This window comes from Falco naumanni, chromosome 8, assembly GCF_017639655.2.
Source record: "Falco naumanni isolate bFalNau1 chromosome 8, bFalNau1.pat, whole genome shotgun sequence".
Taxonomy (NCBI): domain Eukaryota; kingdom Metazoa; phylum Chordata; class Aves; order Falconiformes; family Falconidae; genus Falco; species Falco naumanni.
The window spans coordinates 3,946,212-3,970,963 of NC_054061.1; the positions used below are offsets into that span (position 1 = coordinate 3,946,212).

Sequence of the window (24,752 nt, forward strand, 5' to 3'; positions counted from 1 at the left end):
ATAATTGAAGGGTTCTTTGCCATTTCCTGACCTCTAAGAATTTCTAGCTGAATGTCAGCAGTTATCTAAAGATTTAATGCAGTAACAGTACTTTTTAAAAACTGAACAATACCCAGGTTTGCAACATTCTCATTTGTCTTTCCAGCAATTAAAGCTGGGGATTTTAAAAGGATGAAGAGTGCTCTTGCAAATAAAAGCCTTCCCTTTCCCTTCTGCAAACATGGAGACAAGAAAAAGATTTTTCCCATTAAACACTTAGGAATGATGTGATACTAAGAACTGCATTATTTTCTTCCCTCTCTGCATCTCGCAAACTATTTCCCAGTCTAGCAGACAGTGGTTTTGCAGACCAAAGAGGCGTGCTGTAAAGGTGTTCAAGGATGTCACAGGAGGTTCAAAAGATACTGATTGTTTGGGTTTTTCAGTTTCAGGTTTCTGTGTTTGCACTGTAGTTTATTAAGGACACACAGAACATGAAAGTACACTGAAACTCTGTATGTGCAAATTCAAGAAAAATCAAATAACTGTGATCAATACAAGTATTTTTGCTTTTCAAATGGAAAGGCTCAAAATGTTTTAACATATTGAGCTTTCCTACCACCCGGGTAAAGAGGATAACTGTATCTCCATTTCACAAATGTGGAAGGCAACAGAGAAAGGAGATTTACATCTCTGGATCAGCCAAAACCAGAAGCCAGGAGCCACAGCTTCCAGGCCTCCAGCTGAACCACCTAAACACCATGTCCTCCCTCCACAGGAGACCAGCAGATTTCTCCTTCCCTCAAAATGCTGTTTAAGGAGAGTGAGGCTATGCTGAATAGAAGCAAGTCCTCCTCCAGAGGCCAACACCTTCTGCCCTCACACACTTTGAAAAAAAGCAACATGCACAAGTCTAAGGAATCAAACTACAACACTACTGTGCAGAACTGCCATTGAAGAAAATTCTTAGTTCATTACGTTTATAAATACCATGTGGGACTAATTTAAGACAACTGTAACAAAACCAATTTTTTTTTCTGTTAAGTATCAGACTTAAACTTGGATAAGTATTTTAAAAATCAGTATTATCTTTTTAAACAGCAATTGCATGTAGAAATGGCTAAGCAGAAGCATTTAACTAATTCAAAGTCACTAGAGTTTTTATAGGTAATTGTTTGAGACTTCCATGTGTCACTTTGATGATTAACAACCACACCATCAATGAGATCGCAGTCTGCTAAACCTGCGTGTAGCAGCAGACATCCTGTCACACCCAGGGGCCTCCTGGCCCATGCAAAACACACCTCAAGTTTAGGAGAGAGAAAGCATTCAACTCCCACCGATTCCCTGACTGAAAGTTTTATCTTTGCCTTTTTTTATCACAAGGAATTTATTTAGATAATTTTGAAAATCCACGTTTTGAAAATAATTTTGGGGAAATGGTCTGAAAATATTTCTAGGAGTAAACCAGCATAATTTTTTGGTTTTATTTTTTAATGCTAAATAACATCTCTTTTATCACTACAGTGCAAAGGTTTTTTGCATTTTAAGCTTTCCACATTTTCAGTCTTAAAAGAATTTAGGTTGGTGCAAATGTGCTATTTTGGGGGTAAAATCAGAACAAATACATTATTTATCAGCTCAAACAAGGTAAGAATTTCATTTTTAACTCACACATAATAGGATACAGGAAATCGTTGTATCTTCTAGACATAGCCTACTTTTCTCAAGATTTTTTACACTAACCATTTACTGCCTCTGAAGACAGTTTCTCACAGGGAAACAAAAGAAAAATATAATCTGTGGTAGATACATCTCAACAGCACCTATGCATTCTCTGCCTCTCAGAAGATAATCTATTTGGAGCGTTCCCTCACAGGCGACAAATGGGGTTTCATTTTTCTTTTAATTGATATGCATACTGTGTTACAAATACAGGTTAACACCTGCCCCCCCTCATGCAGGGCTAACTGACAACGAGCGAGTAGAAGGATGGACAAGTGGCATTTTGTGTAGAAAGTAACTTTTTCAGGGGGCTACGCTCTACATGAATGAGAAAGCCAGCAAGTCCCTTTCCCAGTACAAGGTACTCACTGAAAAGCTCTACAAGAGACACTGGCTTTGCTCACCACAGCTTAAAGCAGTCCTGGAATTCACAATTCTTTTCCACTGAGCCCAACAGCAAAGCTCCATTGATTTGCTGGGTCACTCTTGCTGGAACACAATGCTAGGTCTTATTATGGCTTTCCTATGGTAGCTAAAAGGAGTTCAAAATCAGGACCAAAAGCCTGACGTTACTTGCTTTCTTGAAAAAGTAATGTAGTTTACAAATTTTGGGTTCTGATTTACTCACCAAAATGTTTTTAAAAATATGTTCAAAACCACTACCCCCTAGTACTAGTCAAATAACAAAACCTATCAAACCAGCAATCTAACTAGCTGTAAAATTAAACGTGGAAAATCAGAACACTTGCAAAAAATAACGTTACTGTCATGCATGTTAAACTTAGCAAACAAACTGTGGCAGGATAAATGGAGAACAACCTCAGTATGAAATAAAAATGAGTCAGAGGAGATATATCCCACAATGGACAATGGCTCATCTTTTATGACTTACAACACAATGATCTGATTACCGAATGATAGAAGAAAGATGCAGTTTTACTTAACAAAATTTTCTATCATGAACTAAAGGCAGGTTTCAAGATAAAAGACCAAATTAATTCAATGAATTGTTTCTTTAAATGGATCCTCTCTTTAAGCAGACATGTATTTGTATTAAACCACCCCATGTCCCAAAGCACATTCGCAGGGAAAAAAAGGATTGTTGACTTCTAGCTTTTCATAAAAGCATCATTCATTATTACACAGCATTAACTTTTGTAAATAACAAAGCAGAACAAAACATAAAACCACTATTATGAACAAATGTCTGAAATAGGTTTTGATAAAAACCTGTAAATCATTTACATCAGCAACGAAGTGGGCTGCCCATTGGAAAAAAGATGTTTTATTCTTAGAATAATCTCATCCTTGGCAGAAGCTTAGCTGTAACAATTATACTGTTTATGAATAAGGCAAGATGGATTACAAGCACACAGGCTTTCCATATAAAGACTCATTAATATATTTTTTAAAATGTTCTAAAAGCTGTTTGAGAGAATTTCTTTGTTCAAAAACTAGCATCACACACCTCCTCAAGAGCTCAGTGGGGAAACGTCCATTGTACCCAGACGTTTCAGGGAAAGGGTGGTGGTGGGAGGGGGTATTCCCTAAACAGCACTGAAAAACAGGTATAAATTTATAAAAATGCAGGAGCATACCTTCTGCCCAAGAAACAGACTTTTGGTGGACAGGACTGTGAAACCATCTGCAGGAGTTCCCTCTGTTGTACTGTCAGCACTGGCTGATTTGCTCACTTCTCCCTGCTTCTTCTTCCAAAAATATAGTTAATTAGTTAACTCAAGACTGAGAGAAAAACAGTTTAATAACACTTCAGATATATGACATGCCATAAATGCTTACCAGGCAATAAAATGCCAGTACAAACACTGGTGTTTGGATTTTATCCTTTAGTCTAACTAAAGTGACTGATTACAGCTGAAGGAATCAATAGGAAAAATTACCTCAACGTCTGCGTATCTACATAAGCCTTTTCTTGACTACGACAGTGCACAGTTCAGATGGCAGTTGTCTTAAATGTTGCAGGAAAACATATAAACAGCTCCAAACTTTTAACAGCTTTCTAATGGCTTGTGTGGAAAAAGTTAATGTATCTATTTATATGTGTGGGCAGACTCATTCTGAAGTAAAAACCTACTTGTCACAGTGAAAATTTTATCTCTTTGTGAAGGGAGGTGCTCCCAGATTTCACAAACTTATTTTTAGAAATGCTGCTTTGAAACGTGGCGGTCCTTAGAGCCAGTGTCAGAATACATCCTCCTTCTACCTACCTAGTACTAGGAAATGGGCTGAACAATTTTCTCTGTCTTGTTAAATCATCACCTTCCTTTATCTCCAGTAAAACTGCAGGGGTAGAGGAGTTCCCCCTAACCACCATTCCTTTTTTCAACTGTATTACTGAAGTAAAATAATAGGTTTCAGGAATTAATTGATTTACTGAATAAAAATGAGAATTAGGAACATTTGGAAAAGGATGTTTCATGAAGACAGTGAATTGACTGCTGTGGTTATAAACTCAATTGGTGCCAAAAATAATGTGATATTTTCGATAAAATTACAACTAATGATTTTATACAAATACTTGGTGCCTCAGCAATATCTATGCTGAAGCTTAAAAGCACACCTGGAATATTAAACAAGCCACTGTTCTCCTATTTTCCTTTTCCAAAGTATATAAACTAAATCTCTGGCCGAGGAACTAAAATGACTCTGATGCAAAGGTATATTGGTGCTCCTAGAAGCTGTAACCATGCGTTACTTTACACAAATGTTTTGAAAATTAGATTTTCATGGGTCCTATTTCAATTCCCCAGGAGTTTACTGTTAGCCAAATACCAATATAGTAAGCAGACAATACAGTTTATTGTGTGGAAGAAAAACAGAACCCCACAACAGACTTCCTGCTTTTGTAATCAAGTAGGGGAAAAAAAATCCAGATTTAGAGAAATTATTAGTGCATGGTTATTAGAAGCACTGCACTTGAAATGCCAGCTACTAGGTGTTCTAAGAAAGCAAGCTAAACTCAACAGTTCAAAAACCAAAAAAGGGAAACGATCAGAAAAGTGAACAAGTAGACAATAACAAAGACACACAGGGTGATACAGAAGCTTTGTTTGGCCCGGAAGGCAACTTTTCACATGCATTGTCAATTTCATGTAAAATTCATGTACTTTTCTTCCTACTTTCATAACCCATTGCTTGACAGCAGTTTTTTTTGAAGGGAAAAAAAAAGATCCTTGGTTACACAGGCACACACAAGAAAGCTTCCCTACTCCTACAAACTGAAACCAAAAAAAGGAATATAGGAATGTTCTCCTTAGCTTAAAAAAAGATGTTACTCTTGGTTTCCTAGCATAAGAAAAAGCTCGTTTTGGTCCTCTTATTCTTCTCCTCACCTCCACAGTTTTTTGAATGAATTTTAATCATGAGGAATTAAAAAAAATCAAGTCTAAACACGGAAGAGTCTCATTTATAGCATACTAACAACGGAGAGGACATTTGTGGGTCTTTAGCTCAGCCAAAGAAACTGCGTACCCACAATATGGTTTCTCTGATGCTGCAAGATACTCAGCTACCTGATCTAGCAGAATCGCATCCTACTTCAGAAGGAGTATTTCACACTTCTTGGATTTCATCAGATCAACGAAGCCCATTAAAAACCCAACAAACAGCAGAAAAACACAACACCTGAAAAGAGGACTCTGACATGGTGATGCTGAGGACACTATTACAGCGCGAGTGACTTAGGCTGGTTTTCTTCAATATCTAAAATTGCAAATGTTGCTTTAGCGTGACTTGACTTTTGAAAAAAATACCCAGATTCCCTGTTTTTTGCAGACACATATCAATACTCGAACAAAGTCCAAGCAAGTTTACTCTGCCTAGCCCAATGCAGGCACCTGTGTGCACAGTCACAGCAGAGCTACACCTAGAGCTGCTACATAAGATCTCCTTTGCCCGCCAGCAGGGCATGGCTAGTGTAGCCCCATACACTCTCTTCTGTCTCTTGGTGTCTCCACCCTGTGCCCACCTAACGACGGTTTCATACAGAGCAGTGTTTACAGCTTGCCTGCCTGTCCAGCAAACCTGTGCTACTTCCAAGGGTTCTCGCCCTTCCAGCAGCACTAGGGAGGGGGCAGTACTCCCCCTTCAGCACCTGCTTACACTGCTACCGAAATCACTGTTGTTACTACCACACAGATTATAATAACAAGCCTATCCTATTGAGCGATGCTCCCTGCAGCTACTACTAGCAAGCTTGTCTGGGTTTAAATTTTTAAACAGATTACTCTACCTTGGATTTCCTTGCCCCTTTCTTGCTGCCAGTTTTCTTTGATACAGTTTTTTTCTGTGACGGAGACTTTGCCTTCTTTGCTGGAGGTGGAGTGATGATGGCTTCCAGTTTTCCTTTTGATCCCCGCTTCTTTGCCAACAGCTCTGGGTGAATATTGGGTAACACTCCACCACTGGCTATGGTGACCCCTTTCAATAGCTAGTAAAAAAAAAAAAAAAAGTTGTAGATGCCAAATCCCAGCATTTACTCATCAATAAACAGAAAGTGGCGTTTAATGCAAATTTTGTACATTGCCTTGAGTTTTAACGGGTTCTTGTATGTTTCTTAACACATTATCTTTGAAGAAGAGAGACATGAAACGTATGAAATGCTCACGTATTAGATTTTAACTATAAAGGGAATATGTATTCTTCTTGCACATATGCTTGTTACTGTCAGTATCTCTTGGGCTCGCACCAGATCCCTTTCTGTGAAGCCATGCAATGAGGACTGTTACCCAGCTGCCTGAAGACAGGACAGCCCCAGCCCCAGACGTGAGGGCTTTGCAGGGCAGCCTGTGTGAGAGAGATGGGACCCCAAGTCCATGGCATGGGACTGCAGTGGGTACCACGCTGTGGTGAACCCAATATGTGTCCCAACTGCTGAATTTTCTTGAAAGTATATTTTTAAAACAGATTATTTTTTTTTTCCTTAGAAAAAGAAACTTTAAATGGAGGGTAACATTTATACAAATCTCTATACCTGGAAGTCTTTCTTCAAAAAAATCTTTATGTAGTTGAAGAAAAGCAGATCAATATTCAAAAGTGTGCAGATCATTCAAGCCTTTAAAAGCAGAGGTGAAATATATCATGTTCTGTATTTAAAACCACTTTAACCCATTTTTTTATACATCTAACTGGGACTAATTCCCTATTTGGGAGGATACAAAAGGTGAGTATCAAAGTCCCTCACGTACTCCCACCTTCTGATTCACGTTTACTGCTCCCCAACCACAGTTCAGTGATGCTCCAAGCTTACAAAAGGATGATGAATGGAAACTATTATCAAATTTCAGACAAAGGCAGAAGTAAGTTGATTTGGGGATACTTTTTTGCCTGCCCCATCATGACACATAGGTTCAGAAAAAGGTGTGTTTGTGCAGCATCTCACACAAAGGTGCATTAACCCTGGCCACTGCCTCTGGCTAACACCACAACACTGTAATAATAACACCCAAATTTTCTGTGGCTAAGTTAAAGGTATCTTGAAATCTGCAAAAGACACAGACTTTCAAGAGTTCCAGAACTCTTAATTCTGTGGTAACAATGACAGACTTTGTAACAATGACAGGAGCAGGATAGGTCCCACTGAGTCTTAAGCTGCATAAAGGGGGAAAACAAAAGCCAACAAAAAAAAAAAAAAGCATCTGCAAGATTTTCTCCACGTCTCTGTAGAATTTATGACAATATCCCACTCTAACAGAAGTGGTTGTAATAGCACAAGCAAATGTCATATTACATATCCATTGCATTTTCACATGTTTTAAGAGTCCTGAAATACATAATTAAGCTGAGTGCTGTAGTTAGTTACACAGGCAGCGTGTTAGTGAGCGAATGAGCAGTTTCCTGGTGGGCTACTCAATAAGCAGAGGTCTTGAGTTACAGTTCAGCTATATGGAAAGACAATTTAAAAAGCCCTAAAGGAAATCCTGGCCCTCACACGGCGGAGTTCTGTCTTACCTGATTTAATTCTTCATCGTTTGCTACAGCCAACAGGATGTGTCTAGGAGTGACTCGACCCTTCTTGTTGTCCCTTGCTGCATTTCCAGCCAATTCAAGAATTTCCGCTGGGGAGAAAGTAAGCCTCTTTTAATTACATTGTGATCATTAAGAAAAATCAATGTGTTATTTAACATCCATGCAAAAAGATACCTGAATTATATCATGTTATTCCTAACTGCTGTTCAATACCCTCAACAGACATCTAACTCTAAAATTATAATTTTCTTCTGATATGTCTGCTCATTGAAGGACAAATGCGTACTTGAAGTCCTGTGGTCTAAACTTCATTTACTTTTTTGTCCTTTTAAAGAAGTTCCCCTAGATTCTTGATTTTTCAGTGTTCTTCTCAAGGCTACTGTCACTTCACCTCCTAGGATCCCTTCTCCTATCAGGGACAGAGTATTAGGTGTACAAATGCTATCTTTTTTTCCCCCTCAAACCTGTCATAAATGTAAGTTCTGGCTTGCATCGCTTCTACTTTTTTATTACTGGAAAAGATGCTATTCTCAGTTTCTCATTTTTAATGTTATGGAAGCATGTAAGCACACATTCAAGCTAGAACATTAAGAATACACACTCTGCTGCTACACTTACTTAATGATTTTTTTTTTTCCTCTGAGAAGTTTTTGTCCAGAGAAAGTAATTGATGAATCATGTTTGTTTGCTCCCAGTAAATTATCTCCTTAGAAGAAATTTCCAGTCCTGACAAAATCCATTTAACAGCTGTGCATTTGATGGCTTTTGTTGGAATTAGGAAAGATTAACTTGCTCCCCTGCAAGGGTCTACGAAGTAAAAGGCTAGAGCGTTACCTGCTAACTTACCTGTCTTCAACTCAAGAAGCCTTAGGCAAAGAATGCAATTAATTACAAGAAAGTCTGGGGAACAATTTAAAAAATGACGTAACATATTTATTTGACTTTGCAATTATGTGCTACTGCTGTCTCTATTATACAACCTTTTGCCTCCCTCTGTATAGACTGTGTTTTGTTTTTGGTAGATTTGCTTCTGCAAACCTGGTAATGTTTGGAGAAAAAAGAACATTAAAACGTCTTTTTCACATCTATTCTATGTTAATATATTAAAATGTAACATTAGAATAGGGTATGAGATTGATTTCAGATTTAATAACAGACTATACCACGAAAGCTCTCCTATAAGTTTGCTTTAGAGGCAAATAGAACTGAATTAAGATGTTAATTTGGAAATGGAAAAGACTAAAATCAAAGCCCACATGACCACATACCTTTACCATAACACATAGTAAATCTTAAGTAATACTATATAGCACAGACTACGGCTTTTCATTAGACTGAATTTAACATGATTCTCCAATTATTTTTTCATCGTAAGGCCCATAATAAGCTAGTTATGACACCTACTGGAAAACTTACAGCTGCTTCTGGATGTTCTACAGTTAAACTTCATTGAGGATTTTGATAGGTTTTCACTATTTTTGTGTTCTTCAAAATACACAATTAACTTTATTATAGGGCAAGATAGAACATTAAGTTTAAGCCCCCAAAAGTAACTCAACATTTCATGCTGACAACAATTGCTTTAATTTATTTTTAAAGCAGGATTAGCAGGGTAAGGTCAACTTGACTATGCTTTCCACACCTCCAAAGAACTGAATTAAGCTGGCATAATCCTTTTCACATACTTCTGAAAAGCCACAGCTCAGACACGTGAGGTTTGGCTTGCATTCAGTACCGCATACAGCCGCCTGTTGTGACAGAAGACCTGTACCACCTTCCAACGGACAAGCTGTGCTCTTGGTTACACCCCGTGCATCCCCGCTAACCTCAGAGAGATTCTGTGTCACTGTAATAAGGCCAGCATCTCTACCTCTCTAGATCAGGAATTGTTTTGTTTGTATCTCAGGCTTTATTACCAGCTGATAAGCAGGGGAAGGATTTGCTGCAAACAGCAGCCTACTTTTTGGTTTGCCTCTGCTTCCCCCACCTCCGCTTCTTTACTGCATCAGGCAGCGCGAAACAGTTGGGCCGTGTTACTCTCTGCAACTGATCAGCATAACTATGCAGACAGGTCATTTTGTAACTAAAGAGTCTAAGAAAGTGTTATGCCTGTAAAGCACAGAGGAATGTTTTATTTGTTCCTCATAAAACTAAAATGTCTGCCTCGTACAGTGGAGAACTGTTCTTGTAAGTGCTAAGCCCTCTTCCTTGGACAGGAAACTCATTTCGAAATTACAGTTTTCTAATGGTCCTTTAGGGAAGTTGAGGTACCCCACTTCCTTTTCAGGAACAGAACGCTTTGCACTGGCCTCGAGGACCACAAAAGAGGAGCTTGGGGAGAGGGAGAAAGGAGGAGGGCATGGAGGGTGGAATTTTTCTTCTAGCCTTCTCCTCAGCTCTCCAATAATAATCAAGTATTGCTTGTGCGTGCAGAGGGACCCGCAGCACAGAGAACAGCAACACTCAGCTTGCACACACGTCTGGTCGGAGGAGGAATTCCCCCCTGTTTGAAAACAGAAGATTAGGAGGTATTCAAGCTGAAGCCAACAGAGGCAACAAGTTTTTGATTTAGCACTGACAGAAACAAACCTAATCCAAACCCAAAAGATCAGAGCACTTACAAGTGCTAGAAATGAAGACTTTCTGGATCTGGATGGGATCCCAACTACCTGCCTGGAATTCGCTTGCAGGCAGCTTCACTTTCACATCTGTTTTATGCTGCTTTAATTCTAAAGATTTGAATGGTGTTTCACCCATGTTTTAAACCAATTTCAAATTAGATGAAAATCTAGCACGCTCTGTAAGGGGGCTGACTCAAATTTCTGGAATAATCGCTTTGGATTTAGGTGTGGAGCTGGGAAAAGCAGTAGATGGAAAAAGGTATTTAAAATTGAGACTGGATCTGAATTCTTAGGTCAGACCCATCTTTGGAAGTGCCATTCTACCAGGTTCAAAGGTTTGAGTCATTGAAACATTCTGTTTCATTAAAGGTAGTCATGCAACAGTGGGGAAAAAACAGACATTCAAAAAATCAACTCCTGCAACTGAACAGGGTCAAGAGAGAAAGCTTTGCTTCTTAGTGTTCAGGCAAAGGAAAGTGTTAAGAGCTTCCATGACATCAGGATTCACTCAGCTTGTATTTATCCAGCCAGAAGACCAAAACGAGAACATTTTACAAAAATGAGGCCTCACAGAAAGGATGTAAGTTGCATAATGTCTATTCCATTCCTTTCATATATTTACTCAAGGCATTTCCCCCCTAGAGAATAATTACACCACCAGTACTCAGGCAACAGGCAGCTGAGACACTTTACAGAAGTACTGAACACTAAAATCTCTGTCTTTTTTTTAAAAATGAGGAAAATACACAAGTTATGCAATACTATAAGAATTTTAAGGTATAATGCTTCAACTACTACATATTGAAATCTTAGGTTAATATGAAGAGATACTCTTTATATTTACACAATTACTTTTTCTGGCTTTTGAATAATTCCAAACCAAAAAAGCAAAACAACCTATATTGCTTCAACTGCAGATACAAAACAATCCAGTGAAAAAGCTGTGAGAAGTATACAATTAAGAAAGAAAAAAATTAAGTAGGAATGCCATGTCAGCATGTGATATATTCATGATTGGACAGCTGTTATGTAGCAAGAAAACTGACAGATGCCTTAGAAATCTGACTATAACATGAACACATCAATTTGATTCAACAAACAGTTTTGATTAATGTTATTCTTCTTTTCAGTCATCATTAAAAGCAGGAGGTTAAAGTGGGAAGGGAAAGTCCTAGAAGTTAAGCAATCTTCTCTTAAAATTTAACTGAAAGGTAGTTCTCATTTATATCGATTGAAAAAATCTTTTGTAATATTTATAACCAGGCAAATGGATACGAGTAATGAAAACTGGTCTAAGCCTGTTCTCGGCACTTGAACCAAAACCGCTTTCCTTCTGGTGAGGTTTTTAGAAGTTCAGTTAAATATTTTTAAAGGAGAAAAGAAAACAGGTTGTATATCTTTGTACTTAAGCCTGAGATAAGACCACAGGAAAAGCTGTTCTCAAGGCATTTCCTACTCAAAAACAACCAAAAAGTGTTACAAGTCTCCGCAGAAACCTCATCGTGAAGCAAGTTTTCAGGGCGAGTTCCTCATCCTCTGCTTGCAGAAACTGATCTCTGGGCACCTCTTGGTCCTCCTACTAAGTCCACAATTTCATTATCTGCCTTTCCTGGTTTCACAGTGGTACTGCTCTGCCTTGAATACCCTTACTCTGCTATTTCAGACCACTTGCAAATTTTGGAACAAGAACTCAACAGAAGGTTAAAAGAAACAAGTTACTATTAGACCAAAACAAAGCAGGTACAGTAGCAACTGCAGATCTGGATGGAAACAAAAGCAAGTGCATTCTTCTCCCACTCCTGGAGAATGCTCTAGTTCATTTGTCCTAATTTTGAAACAAAATATTACTGGTCATTACTGAATAAAACTCCTTTAAAGCCTAAATGACAAGGCCTTTAGCTTATCGTGCATTCCGGGCTATAATACTTTCAAAATGTAAATACTCAATTCAATCTGGTCTGAGTTCATCCCCAAAATGTTTTTTTCTTTTTTTGGTTTACATTTCAAGCTAAAACACTGCTGTTGCATTGAATCCCTTTGTCCACCTTCTCTTCGGGGAGATGAAATCATAGCTTTGAAAATTAAACTCTTAACAACTAACAGGTGATGTATTGACACGAGGCCAGTTTGTGAACACACAAGTTCCAACAGGAACAAGTCAGGGGTTCTAAAAAATTTTGAAGCCTCTCCTCAGAGGAAAATTGAAAACAATATCCAGAAATCAAAGAAAAAATGAATATTGATACAATTCCACTGAGAAAATATGTATTTGCTACAAAGCCAACTACATGACAAGGAGTCTGTTTATTGTACTTTAAATTAATCATCCTTCCATCAGCATTTTATTGACTTCAGAATAATTTCACATGATTCCAGAAGGTTTTAACTCAATCAGCTCCAATCAACCAAGACTGCTAAGAGTTTCCTGCATTCTTCTCGCTGTGTATTCCACCCAATCCCTCCGGAATCTGCAGTTGCAAGAACGAAGGTAGAGTCATTTAACAACACTTTCCCTCTCATGCATTCCAATAAAACAGTTCTCAGCCCTGGTTCAAAGTCATGGAAATTTGATGCAGTGAAAATCAATTCAAGAAATTTTACTGCTTTGAACAAGCCTTGATGAAACCTCAACTCTCAGCAGGGCAATCGTTCTCTTAGGATGTGATAAAAAAAACCCCAAACCTTTCAGTCTTTAGTGTCTGAGCTGTATCAAAACTAGGCCCCTTAAAGAAGAAACTGTTAACTTTGCCAAGTTATTGTAAGTTTTGCATTTCTGGGAGGCAGATGATAGACTGCTGTTTACATAAAACTCAAGTTCAGGCCACAAAAGCCACTTCCACTTAGAGCCTTCTGATCTGATTCACAGTTCTTTTCAGCTCTTCTCTACACTTTAATACCATCCATTATTGCTTTTGTAAGAGATCCAGTGTTATTTAATGTCCTATTTTTGAAAATTTTCTTGGTTTACTATTGATCTATAAAAAGTATGAATGTCCACTTTTCAGGGAAACCAGAAAGTGAAATGTCATCTCAAATGTTATCTATTACGACAGTCACACCCTGAGTACTAAGTTAAAAAGAGATAGCCTATTTCTTCTCCACTGACTTCAAGAATCCTGATATAACTCAAATTAACTTTTTTTTTTATTTTTCAGTGGAGCTTCCTCTACCTAGCAGTTTACACTTCGCTGTTACTCCTAACAGTTTACATATGTTTCAGAAACGCACTCAAACATGATTAATATAACTGCTGCCAGACGTTACTTGATCAAGTGCAGCATCTACGCTTTGGTCTGGCTGTTACAAAGTACAGGAGACTACTCATGTCTTAAGACTTGGTCCTAGCTTAGTCTTTAACCATTGCAGGCACATGTTAGGAACTTGCATTCCCAAACATTAAAGAAGTGGCAGATACCAATCATCTACTAAAACTCAGTGAACATTAATAACGTGATTAACAAAAGCAAAAGAGGAGAGGATTTAATATTGTAATTTTGGATTTTACTGAAGTGACTCCAAACCCTGGGCATGAAAGAGGAAATGGGTGTGTGTATCAAGGGCATGCGCACCCACACCCCTACAAAGAGAAGCAGGACATACAAGTCAGTCTCAAAGGCTTTACTAAACAATGGCCAAAGCTGATGCAACCCATGTATGCTGTGCTCTCATTTTTATACTGTAACTCATTTCAACGTGATCTGGCAGATGGTGATAATGGTTTTATTAGATACTGCCTCTGCAGTGAGGAAAGTGGGATTCAATGTTTATTACTGAAAATACTACGACTCATTAAATTGCTGTTGTCTCAGTCTTCCCCCCACATCAAGTCTTTTTGTATCAAGATAGCAATGGAAACCATAATAAATACAAGTATCTGTAGACAAATACAACTTATTATTTATAAGAAAAATACTTACAAATATTTTTCCCCATTATTTCACAGAAGCAGTATAGGAGTGACTATACAGCACGTTCAATGCCTTTTTTTTTTTTTTTTTTTTTTTTTTATAATCCATGTCTTGAGAACAAAGCAGATAAAATCCATTACTTTGGATGTTCTGTGGTAGGTGGATGTATGGACAAGTTATAACTTCATCAGAGTAAAAAATACCTCTAGCCTGACACCCAGTCCCCAGCCACTGCCCAAGAGCAGGTGCTCAGGAGGATTAAAGGAACAGGCAAACTTGAAATGCTGTTCCCAGCACATGCCCTCTGATTTCATCCATGTACAACTAGCGGTTCCCCAACCTAGAAATGCCGTCTTTGTGTTTAGTCTCCCAATGGATTTTATTTCTATGGATGTGTCTAATTGTTTTCTGAAACTATTCAGGATGGTTTGGTATTCTTTTCTGGTATCCACAACATCTTGCAATAACAAGGCTCACAACATTACAGACATTTTTGCAGTTTGGAGGACAAGTACCTCCTGTTTGTTTTAACAATATTGTTATTTCACTGTTTACTGTATACTCCCTATGTTTTTTTTTCCCCAATGAGGTTTTATATTGAGAACGGAGTATTTCATCCAACTGCTCCTAAGAATGCACATGGAATTTCATCCCTAAAAAAAAATTCATGGATAAATGTACTGTGGAAAAAAGACTGAAGACCAAACATATAGCATAATCTGAACTGAGGCATTCTTAAATAATCCTTACAGAGAAAAGAAAAGGGGAAGAGTCATGCTTACAATACTTGACGTAAGAACTTCTAAAGTCTGAGACAATCTGAGGAAAGAAACTGCATGTGACTCTAGAAAGGTAGGATATCTTCCAGCTTTTTACCAATTTGTGCTACAACTATCAGTCCCAAGAATAAAGGGCCAAAGAAGAAAAGGCTTAAGCTTTCTAGGTTCTTTTGTTCTTCTCAAGAAGAGACACAAGCTAAGACAAAGATAAGGGTAGAAAAAAAGTGTAGCAAAATCAGCCAAATTTTTGTTTTACACTTAAACTCCATTCTTCAAAACAAAGGGTGACACCAATATTAAATTGAGCAGCAATTTATAGTAGAAGCCATTATTTTGTTGCAACTTAGCCAAATAAATAGATCTAATGCCTGTTACCAGAATAATAAGTATTTAGTTCTAGATCTAAGGATATTAAAATGTAAGTAAAATTTAATATTTTCAAGGGAGAAAATAATTCAGTGATGTGATGTAAAAAACAAACCAACCAGCCCAGCATTTTTTATGTTATCGCAATAAGATACACGTCACAATGCAAATTCTGATGCACATTTACCCCTCTGAAATGCCTATGTTGACATACCAGTATGCACCATTAGGGCTTTTATCAAGAGAAAATGCTTTGGCGTTTATTGTTTTTCATCAAACCTGATCTCTGTAGCTTGGAGAATACATTAGAACCATAACCAGGTAAGTAATTTTGTATCAACTTAGCTTTTGTAACTCAAGAGACCCACTGAAGTTTATGAGACTACAAAGTAAAATAGACACACACCGAAGTGTTTGCAATTGTTGCAGCCAAGGAAGGGCTTATCAGTCATGAAATCTCTTCAGTTATATATATTTGAAGCAGACCGATTCACACATTTGTAAGTTCAGAAAGTTGGTCACTCAATTAGTAACAATGCAAAGTTTTATACCTAAAGAGGCACTTCTCACAAGCATAATGATTCTACATTGTGACAATCACTTCTCTTCAGAGTGTGACACAAGTCTCACGTAAAAGAGAAATGTTACGAAGGAGCTTTGCTATGCTGACATGTTCAAAAGGTCTCTGCTTGTGAGACTATTGCCATAAACAACCCGGTTGTATTTTAGGTCCAACATTAATCCATACTAAAACCACACTGGATCTGAAGAGGTAGGTTCATGCTTGCTCAAGTAAGGCACAGGTTCTACAAGATGCTAATTTATTTTAAACCTCTTTTGGGACACAATTTGTGGCACAGCACCATAATAGGGATTAGTGTTTCTAAAGCTGTCTGTTTAAATAGAAGAAATGTATCTTGGTAGCGAATGCACATTTCAACAGTATCAAAGAGATACTATCAATTAATTTTGTTCTTAAATTTCATTACTCCCTAAGGACTGTTATTTATGGTAGCCTCCGAATGCCTGGAACTTGAATCTGCTTTTAACCTAATGCTTTTTTACTGTGGACCTCTGAGCTCCCCTCTGCTTCCAAGCAGAAGTTCAGCAGTACATCTACTTTAACAAACAGGGCAAATCATTGTTTTCCTCAGTGACCCTGTAAAAATTTTCAGCAGCAAGCAGAACACAAGAGGTGAACAGCAGTTCAAGTTGATCAGCTTGCACATCGGAAAGTGAGCATCTGAAGTGAGCAGTTAAACTTACTGCATTCAGGAAGGACTTTCAATTTGCAGCCAATCAGCAGCTGGCTTAAGAAAGTTTTCCACATCGAAAATTAATCAAGATGAAAATGCAACGAACTGAGCTCCAGCACATGAACCTCCATTAAGGGATTCTGGTGACATCAGAAAGCCTGAAAACAAAAACTCAGGTAAGCACCAGAATGCCTCAGAAGCCGTTCTAACCCTGGGATTCAAAAGGTGCTCATTTTACATTTTAACAAAATACATGATCAACAGTACACAATGGGCAATAAAAATCCAGTTGAGAAATAAAAATCTAATGGAGAAAACAGACATTTAACATTTTCTACCTTACTTCAGTATGTACAGAACAAATATAAATCAAAGTCTCATTTCTTCTGTATTCCTGTTCTCCTGCTGTTTTATAAACTTCTCCTTCTCCTCATTTGCTATGACATTTTGGCAATTGAAAATTATTTACAGCGTAGAGAAAACGATGGGGGGCAGGGGGAACAGAAATCACTTGCAGGCCTAGTTCTTGCTGCCTTTAAATATGCTCAAGAGATCTCTATTTTTTAAGGGCAAAGGAATCTTTTTCAGCTAGTAAGAAAGTTTGGACTATATTGTAACTGTGCAAGCTATACACATCTTAAGGGAATATATCTGATCACATGTATGGCTGGACCAGTTCTGACAAATACAAACCATACAACTTCACCTGAGTGGCTGCAATGCCCCAGATGAAGACAGTGGCCATCCTCTTGACTAACCTAGTATTTTATTTTATTTTTTACAGAAATGGATAATGTTACACTACTTTGCAGTGGATTGCAGTTTTATGAAGTACACGTTAGGGAAGATAAATAGGCAATAAACCATTGTAAAACAAGTGCCACAAAAAGGAAAGACGACAAAAGGAATTACTAACATTGAACTTCTTGTCAGCTTAAAGCTGTTGATAACGCTTAAAATTAATTCTGCGGCATAAGCAGAAGTTAATCAAATATTCTGACTATTCCCTGCAAGACAGACAGCACTGCATGAACTGCTACTGCAAGGGCAGAAAAGAAAGAAGAACCATGCATTATGGTTCTCCAGCATCCATACTATTCCTCCAGAGCAGAGAAAGAAGTATATACACTTGCTTCAGTATCGGTAAAACTCAAAGGTACTTTCTGCACACTCACCCATGAACTTACATCCTATTTACAGTGGACATGACATACTATTTCCTTAGATGAAAAGCAGAAAAGAATAAGAAGGTAGTATGCTTAAGAAACCAAACTGCATACGCTGGGTGTGCTAGTGAGTTCTTTTGTAGCATTACTTGTAGATAACAAGAACCTTTAATGAACAGGTAACAGAAGAATACTCACTGTGCAACCTGTTTATGTGCCAAGTATATTGAAATGTAAGACAAGGAAAAACACTTCATTAGCTGAAGACCAGAAGACAAACGGTACACCTAATAATATAGCAGTTTTATTATTATTTTTAAAGTTACTATAACAGACAACACAGGGAAGATGCACACCAGCCAGTCCCTGTACAAGAAGCTGTCAGAAGACAAGAGACTGAAAAGCAACCCAACAAAGATGCAGTTTTTAGTTCTCAGCAACTGAAGCAGCCAGACTAACTCCTGTGTGCTAAAACAGTGCATGTCCTTGCTAGTGGAGCTGTGCCGTGTATAAACATGCTAATACAAATAAATGTAGTTTGAAAAAGCACTTTGTCGGGCAGAATGAAGAAGGGCTTAAATTACAAATGGGCCCATAGACTACAAGAAATTACAGAGCGTGTACTTTTACTTTCTGATGAGTAGCTGTACATACATGGTAACAGCTTCAAAGGTTACCTTCAAAGTACAAAATGGATAAAGTCATAACTACAGATGGATCCAGAACAGAACTCCAGTTCTGAGCAGCTGGAAACGTTGGAAGTTCAAATATCAAATTGAACCAAACCAAAACCCCAGATCTGAGCATATTATGAGCTAATTTTCAGATTTACATCAGAGCTAAACTTTAGCAAAGGCCAGCAAAATTTAGCACTTCATCTTCTAAAGGATTAAAGTCAGTGCCATATTCTGCACACACATGAACTAATTTTCAAACCTTAGTAGGTTCTATTAGGTCACGTCTCTGTCACTCCCCCCCCCCCCCCCCTCCCCCCCCCCAGTCTTTTCTGAAGTTCTTTCCTACAACTGCTTTTGATATTCTGTGCTTCTCCACTCCTTCCTGGATGCACAGGATTGCTTTTTTGATTTAGCCAATTTATTAGCATGCCACTTCACATGGTCTCCTTCCTATTATGTCACGTTCCTGCTTTTATTTTGAAAAGGTTGAAATGCTTTGATTTAGTATCAGATCATGTGCTGACATGAGCATCTTTAAAAACTCTCCTGGAGAGAAGTCAGGATTTCTCTGGTTTTGTGAAGTAATAACTGCCAAGAGGTAAAAAGAACACAAACCAAAAATCTCCAAGCACCCCATTTCACGGGAATGTTTCTGAATTATACTGAAAAAGATGAATGACCTGAAGTTCAGAAAACATACTGAGCATTAAAGGCTGAAAAATTACACTATATAAAGTGTGAAACACTTACAGAAAGAAAAGGGGGGGAAAAACCCCACCAGACTGAAACAGTCATAAAATATATAACTGTTACTAACTCCGTAAGGAAAGAAAATAGTATCTAGGCTTTTGAGATGTATCTATGTGTAAGAATGTAACAAAACCCTGAGATACAGGATACTAGGACTATCTACTTTGCTTTCAGAGGAGAAAGAAGAAAAAAAAATTCTCACACCAGCTTAAAAACATTTAAAGGGAGAGAAAAGTAAGGTACTTTTGCCCTTAGCTCTCCTTCCCCCCTCTTTTTTTTTTTTTTTTTCCCTAAAGAAGCCACATGTGCAACTTTGGGGTTTTTAGCTTTTTTTTGTTGTTAACCTCCTCAGACAGTTTCCCAGGATGCACAGCAGTTAAAGAAACACCTTTATTTCCCCAGCCTATTCTTAGCTGCCTTAACCATCACTGCCTCAGTAAACACTTTAAATCAAACAGTTAACCAATAACATGTGCTGCTCATTAGCAGTGCCTTAAGCTCACCTGTATTGTTCTGTTTCTTTAAAAGGGCAGCATTCAAAGCACCCTTCACCCTAAGAAGCATTTTATTTGAGTTGTTATTGCTGTAAGCAGGAACCTGGCTGAAGGAAATGTTAATTTTTTAAGGCCATCTATGAAGTTTAAAAGCATTCTTTTAAAGAAAAGGCCCAAATAAAGAAAACTCTGAACATGAACAAGTGAAGAAAAAAAAAAAGGATATTTGAAGGCTGAGAAAATTCAATAATTTAATATGAATACCTTAAAAATAAGCACGCTATTAATTATTTTCGAATGTTACCAGTCTTCGTCTTTACGAGAAGAAGAAACTTTGCAGAAAAAAAAATATCAGCCTATTTCTGTTCTTCAATATCATTGTAAGGTGTATCTAAAATTGTCTTAAGAGTCAGGTCACTTCGGTTTTAAATACTCCCAGCAAAGTTAAACCACAGGCTTTGCTACTTGGTGCTTAATTCAAAGAAAGAATGAACTGTATCTCTTCCTCAGAGGCTGAGCACACCATTATAGCTTAAAGACTACTGTCCCTTGAAACACATGAACCTGCTGCAACCAGAACATTGACATAAGCAGATGCACTGTGCAAAGAAACACTGCTATGAGAAATGAGATCTAATTCAGGCTTTTCCTTACTCATGCTAATAGAATTTGTCCCCAAACGCTAATCCATCTAGCACTTGTGATTTTTGCTAGACCTCTAGCCTATAGGTATATGCTTATAAGTCAATCTGGCTTCATGATGTGATTAAATTGGTGGTTTATTCTTATCCATTTTTTAAAGTGTATTTTGTTTTAAGCAAACCAATATTGTGAAAAGCTCATATGTTGATGATATTATAGTTGGGGTTAATTTTCTGTTAGAAGGCTACTTTTGTAATGTTTGTGGGGTAAACTTGCGATGTTTTGAGTCTCATTTGAGAGAACTTCTATGTAAAGATCTTTACTTGCATGCCTACTTGTGTATGTCTTTGGGCAAAGCGTTTTCTTCCTTTGAAGCTTCTTTCTAAATGGAGGAAAAATAACACCTTCATCCTCCAAGAAGGTACTGTGAGGATGAGATAATTATTTAATGTGTTAGAATTCTGACGTGATGCGAAAGCACTACAAATGTAAGCAAATAAGCTATGCTGATCCAGGGCAGATGAACACAGTGTGCATTTATACAGACTCAACCAAACAAATTGCTAACAGCGTATGTAGTCTCAAAAATAATCTGTAAATTGAACAAAAATGTTTAAACAATGCTGTAAGCAATCTCAGCCCAGTGTAAACACTGAGCAGCTCTCCATTTTAAAAGGAATGTATATGCTTAACAGACAATTACAACCCAAACAAAGCCACCAGGCACAAAATTGGAGCAGGAAGGACTGCAACACCATAGGCCCAGTCCATGTGCATTGATGTTAGCAGGAATCCTTCTGGCTGCCTATGGGGAAGAAGAGCGTTTACAAGCGGTCAAAGCAAATCCAGCGCTGGAGCGCACAAAAGCCATCAAAGTTCCAAGGCAGCGGTGGGCATACCTTCATTTTGGCTTAGATGTGTGATCTAAGCTTACTTCAGCTATAACTTTTTTTAGTCATCTATAAATCAGAGGATCTTTTTTGGGTTTTTCTGTGCAAATTCAGTTTGTATTATTTCACATTGTTCAGCAAAACCTACCAGTCAGATATTCCAGTACAGCAGCCATGTACACTGGAGCACCAACACCAATTCTGTACTTCGGGTGGCCTTTCTTAATGTAACGTAGCATTCTTCCAACAGGGAATATGACCCCAGCCTTTGCAGAGCGGGAAGTCTTGGTTGACTTCTTCTTTCCACCCCTGCTGGACATTTTGTCTGTATTGGGTCTGGAATAGCCCTCTACAGAGGGGAAGAAAAGAAAATCAAAAAAAAAAAAAGAAAAAAGGTTATCAGTAAGGACTGATGCTGTAATACCATATACTTCATTTCAAGACAAATCAGTATTTTGGCACAGGCAATGCATCAGGGTGCCTAAAACACACAGACAAGTTGCCTTTTCAGAGTATACACAACAAGAACCTAAAATGATTTTTCACAGAATGTTTACTTGCCATTGTCATCTTGGCATAATTTTATACAGTAAATATATGCCAACAATCATAAACATAGTAAATAATAAAGCCAGATAAATTAATTCCTATAGATCTGCTTTGGAATTACTTTTCTGAAATTCCTAACAGATTAAACCCAGTACAATTACTGGAGCAAAGACTGGTAACTACCTAATGTAAAACAGATCTGCTGCACTGAAGCAGAGGATGCTTTCTGCAAGGAGACTGACACAACCCTCTGCTCTCTGGGAAAAACTCTTGACTGGGCATTTTAACATCTGTGGTAGGACTGTTTTGCTCATGAATAACTACATTCCTAACTAGGAAAACCTGTATCCAGTAAAGCTTTCATAAAGTATATTCACCTTCCTCAAAAAGCTGTATTTTCAAGCATGTGTGAATTTCCAAGACCAAGGCCTATGCATAGCAAAATACATGTCCTGTATTTTCTTATATTTTTAGAAATATCTGAAGTGAACCCCTTGAGATTTGAACCTACCGGAAACCAAGCTATCTCCTCATTGAAGACTGCACTGATTCAACGTGCCCTCTAGGAATTTGATGAACTTCATCTGCCACCTTTCCTTAACATAGCATGGTCTAATCACCCAACAGATATCTAACAACTGTATCTCAGTTTATCTCGGTGAAGAAACCTACTGCTGATGCAGCTGTCAAACGTATTTTTTTCTCTCTTTGATTTCTGCTGAGGCTGTAAATAGAAGCTGACAAATCCAAAGAGGTGGAGGGTTTACAGGATCTCAAGGTATCTTTGAAGGTTTAAGCAATACACTGGGTTTTGAAATTAACTCAGAGGAAAGGAGATGGTCCCCATCTCCCCCTCCCTCCCTCCCACACATCTGAACTCTAGGGAAAGCAGCGGTATGCATCAGTGATACATACACTTCTGTGCATCCTACTTCTTTCCTCACTGCAAAAATCCTAATACAAATGCAATTTTCCTGGTATTTATGTACTCCACAATGAAACCCCTTTAAACTTGCTTTCCCATTACACCATTTCTTTGCTTCCTTTCTTGTTTTTCTCTCATTTATTCTGAATTCTGTCCTTGTCCTTATGAACTTAACTATATTTGCCATACTTCTGAATCCACTACGATTGAGCGAGCTCACAGTTAAGCAAGACAGGTTCACTAACCCCACTTCTAAGTTTTGCAACTTCTGTTCTGTGCTGACATGTCTTACAGTCTTTTAAATCTCAATGAGTCACTGAGATTCAGACTACATATCAAATTAAGACCACTCAGGATAACTAAAGAAACATAATAAATAAGTAAATAAATCATTTTTCTTTCCGCTTCCACACTCCATTCAAAGACCCTATACTTGCATAGCACATTAAGTAAAATAAATGCAATGGGCTTACTGCTTGTTAAAGGTAAACAAAATAATCCCATTTTAGTAGCTCAGATTAAAGTCACACCACATGTATGAAACATGTCAAAAACCAGACAGGAAGCTTTGGAAGGGGGAAGCCATCAAAAGGGCTCCTTCTCCTTTCCTCTGCTGTGAATTCAGCTCTGTAACAACTATTATTCTGCAAAGAGGAGAACAAAAGCCAATTTCTTGCCTTGAGAAACTGCCTAACTTGAGCTCACAAGTGTTTTCAAAAACCTTCCATTTAATTGCATTTCTCATCTAGTTAGCTCTGTCTTTGTTAGCAGGAAGGCTGGGTGTGGCTTTGAGTTGGCTATGGACTTTCTGCCAAAAATTATTTTCATAATCCATTTTCCTCAATACTACAGATGTTTAATCCCACAAATGTCAAGAAGTTCACTGAATCAAACACCAGAGAAAGTGGGCATGAGAAATACCCATGTTTCTAGCTATCCTCATAATTCCTTTGGTTTGTAACCGATAGGTGAATGACGAAAAACGTATTTTTTCTAGTGAAAACCTGCAAGACTTCAGCAGTGAATTTCTATTAACCATTTAGCTCACAAGTTTATGGGAGTGTCAGAATAGCTGGAAGAGAATATGGAAATCTTTACTTCCTGAAGTTACGCTTTTTTCTTTGGGAGAGTGTCATCTAGCCATCAGTTGCTGTAACATTTGGACCAAAGTATGAGTAAAGTATGCAGCAATAGAGAATTACTGCCAAAGAGGCTTTGAAGGAGCTGGAATAAATACAGCTCACCCAATCTAAAAATCCAAATGGAAGACACACATGGATGACCATGCTGTAGCTGGTAACAGAAAATGAAAGAGCACTGCCCTTTCATTTTTAGTTCCAAGAAAATGACTATTCATCCAGAAGGGAAGTGGTTCCTTCATATATTGAAACAAATGGGTACTGTATATCACTGTCTAGATACATATCATTTATCCATAGCAATGCTAAGTTTGTTGTTAATGTACTTTCAATTGTCATTGGTCACGCTAAACCAACCTCCCTTATAACACCCTTGAGCAAAACATTTTGCTGTTAGTTTCCAACCTCTTTCATCCAGTGTTCAGAAGATGTTCTTCCCTTTAACATGCCATTTCTACTTCTACCTTCCAGTCTCCTGCCATCTGTGGCTATCTAACACCTACACATAAATAATATGGTGTCTTTTTTTCTTTCATAATAGGCTTATTTTATCACTTCTGCAAATTCTAGAGATTAATTTCCCCCTTTATTTTATACTCCTGGTGACACTTCTCTTGATATTTAGGATAACCCTGAGCCTATCTCAACAATTAACCTGATCCTCTCATATTGTACATTAACAAGCTTTCTAGCTGTAAGTTTATTTGTGAGGACAAATTTTGCCTGAACCAGAAAGGTGAGGGGGCTTGCATATTGAAAAAAAAGCAAGAACTTCTGGAACTTGTAGTACTAAGAGTGAAATGCAATAAAGATGAGTTTCAGAGCTTCTTGTCTCGAGGATCCCGTTCCTACAACACGTAGCGAATCACAGTATCTTTAGATGTTGAGGGTGGAGGGA

At 37.9% G+C, this 24,752-nt stretch overlaps 1 protein-coding gene across 11 annotated transcripts in view; it reads right to left on the reverse strand.

Annotated features, from left to right (window-relative positions):
• LOC121092283 (core histone macro-H2A.1) overlaps positions 1–24,752 on the reverse strand; it is a 47,287-nt gene that overhangs the window by 17,118 nt on the left and 5,417 nt on the right. For 8 of the 11 annotated variants that reach the window (XR_005829241.1, XR_005829240.1, XR_005829242.1 and 5 more), the window contains exons 2-5: positions 21,390–21,590; positions 7,675–7,781; positions 5,957–6,154; positions 3,303–3,413 (exon numbers count right to left, since the gene is read on the reverse strand). Coding sequence is in view for 7 of the 11 variants with exons in the window: in XM_040603010.1 (XP_040458944.1) it covers positions 3,303–3,413; positions 5,957–6,154; positions 7,675–7,781; positions 21,390–21,561 (588 nt within the window). In the remaining 4 variants the exon portion in view is untranslated. Of the gene's footprint in view, positions 1–3,302; positions 3,414–5,956; positions 6,155–7,674; positions 7,782–16,632; positions 16,732–21,389; positions 21,591–24,752 lie in introns of those variants that run through there. The other 3 variants (XM_040603011.1, XM_040603009.1, XM_040603012.1) reach the window with 2 other exon arrangements.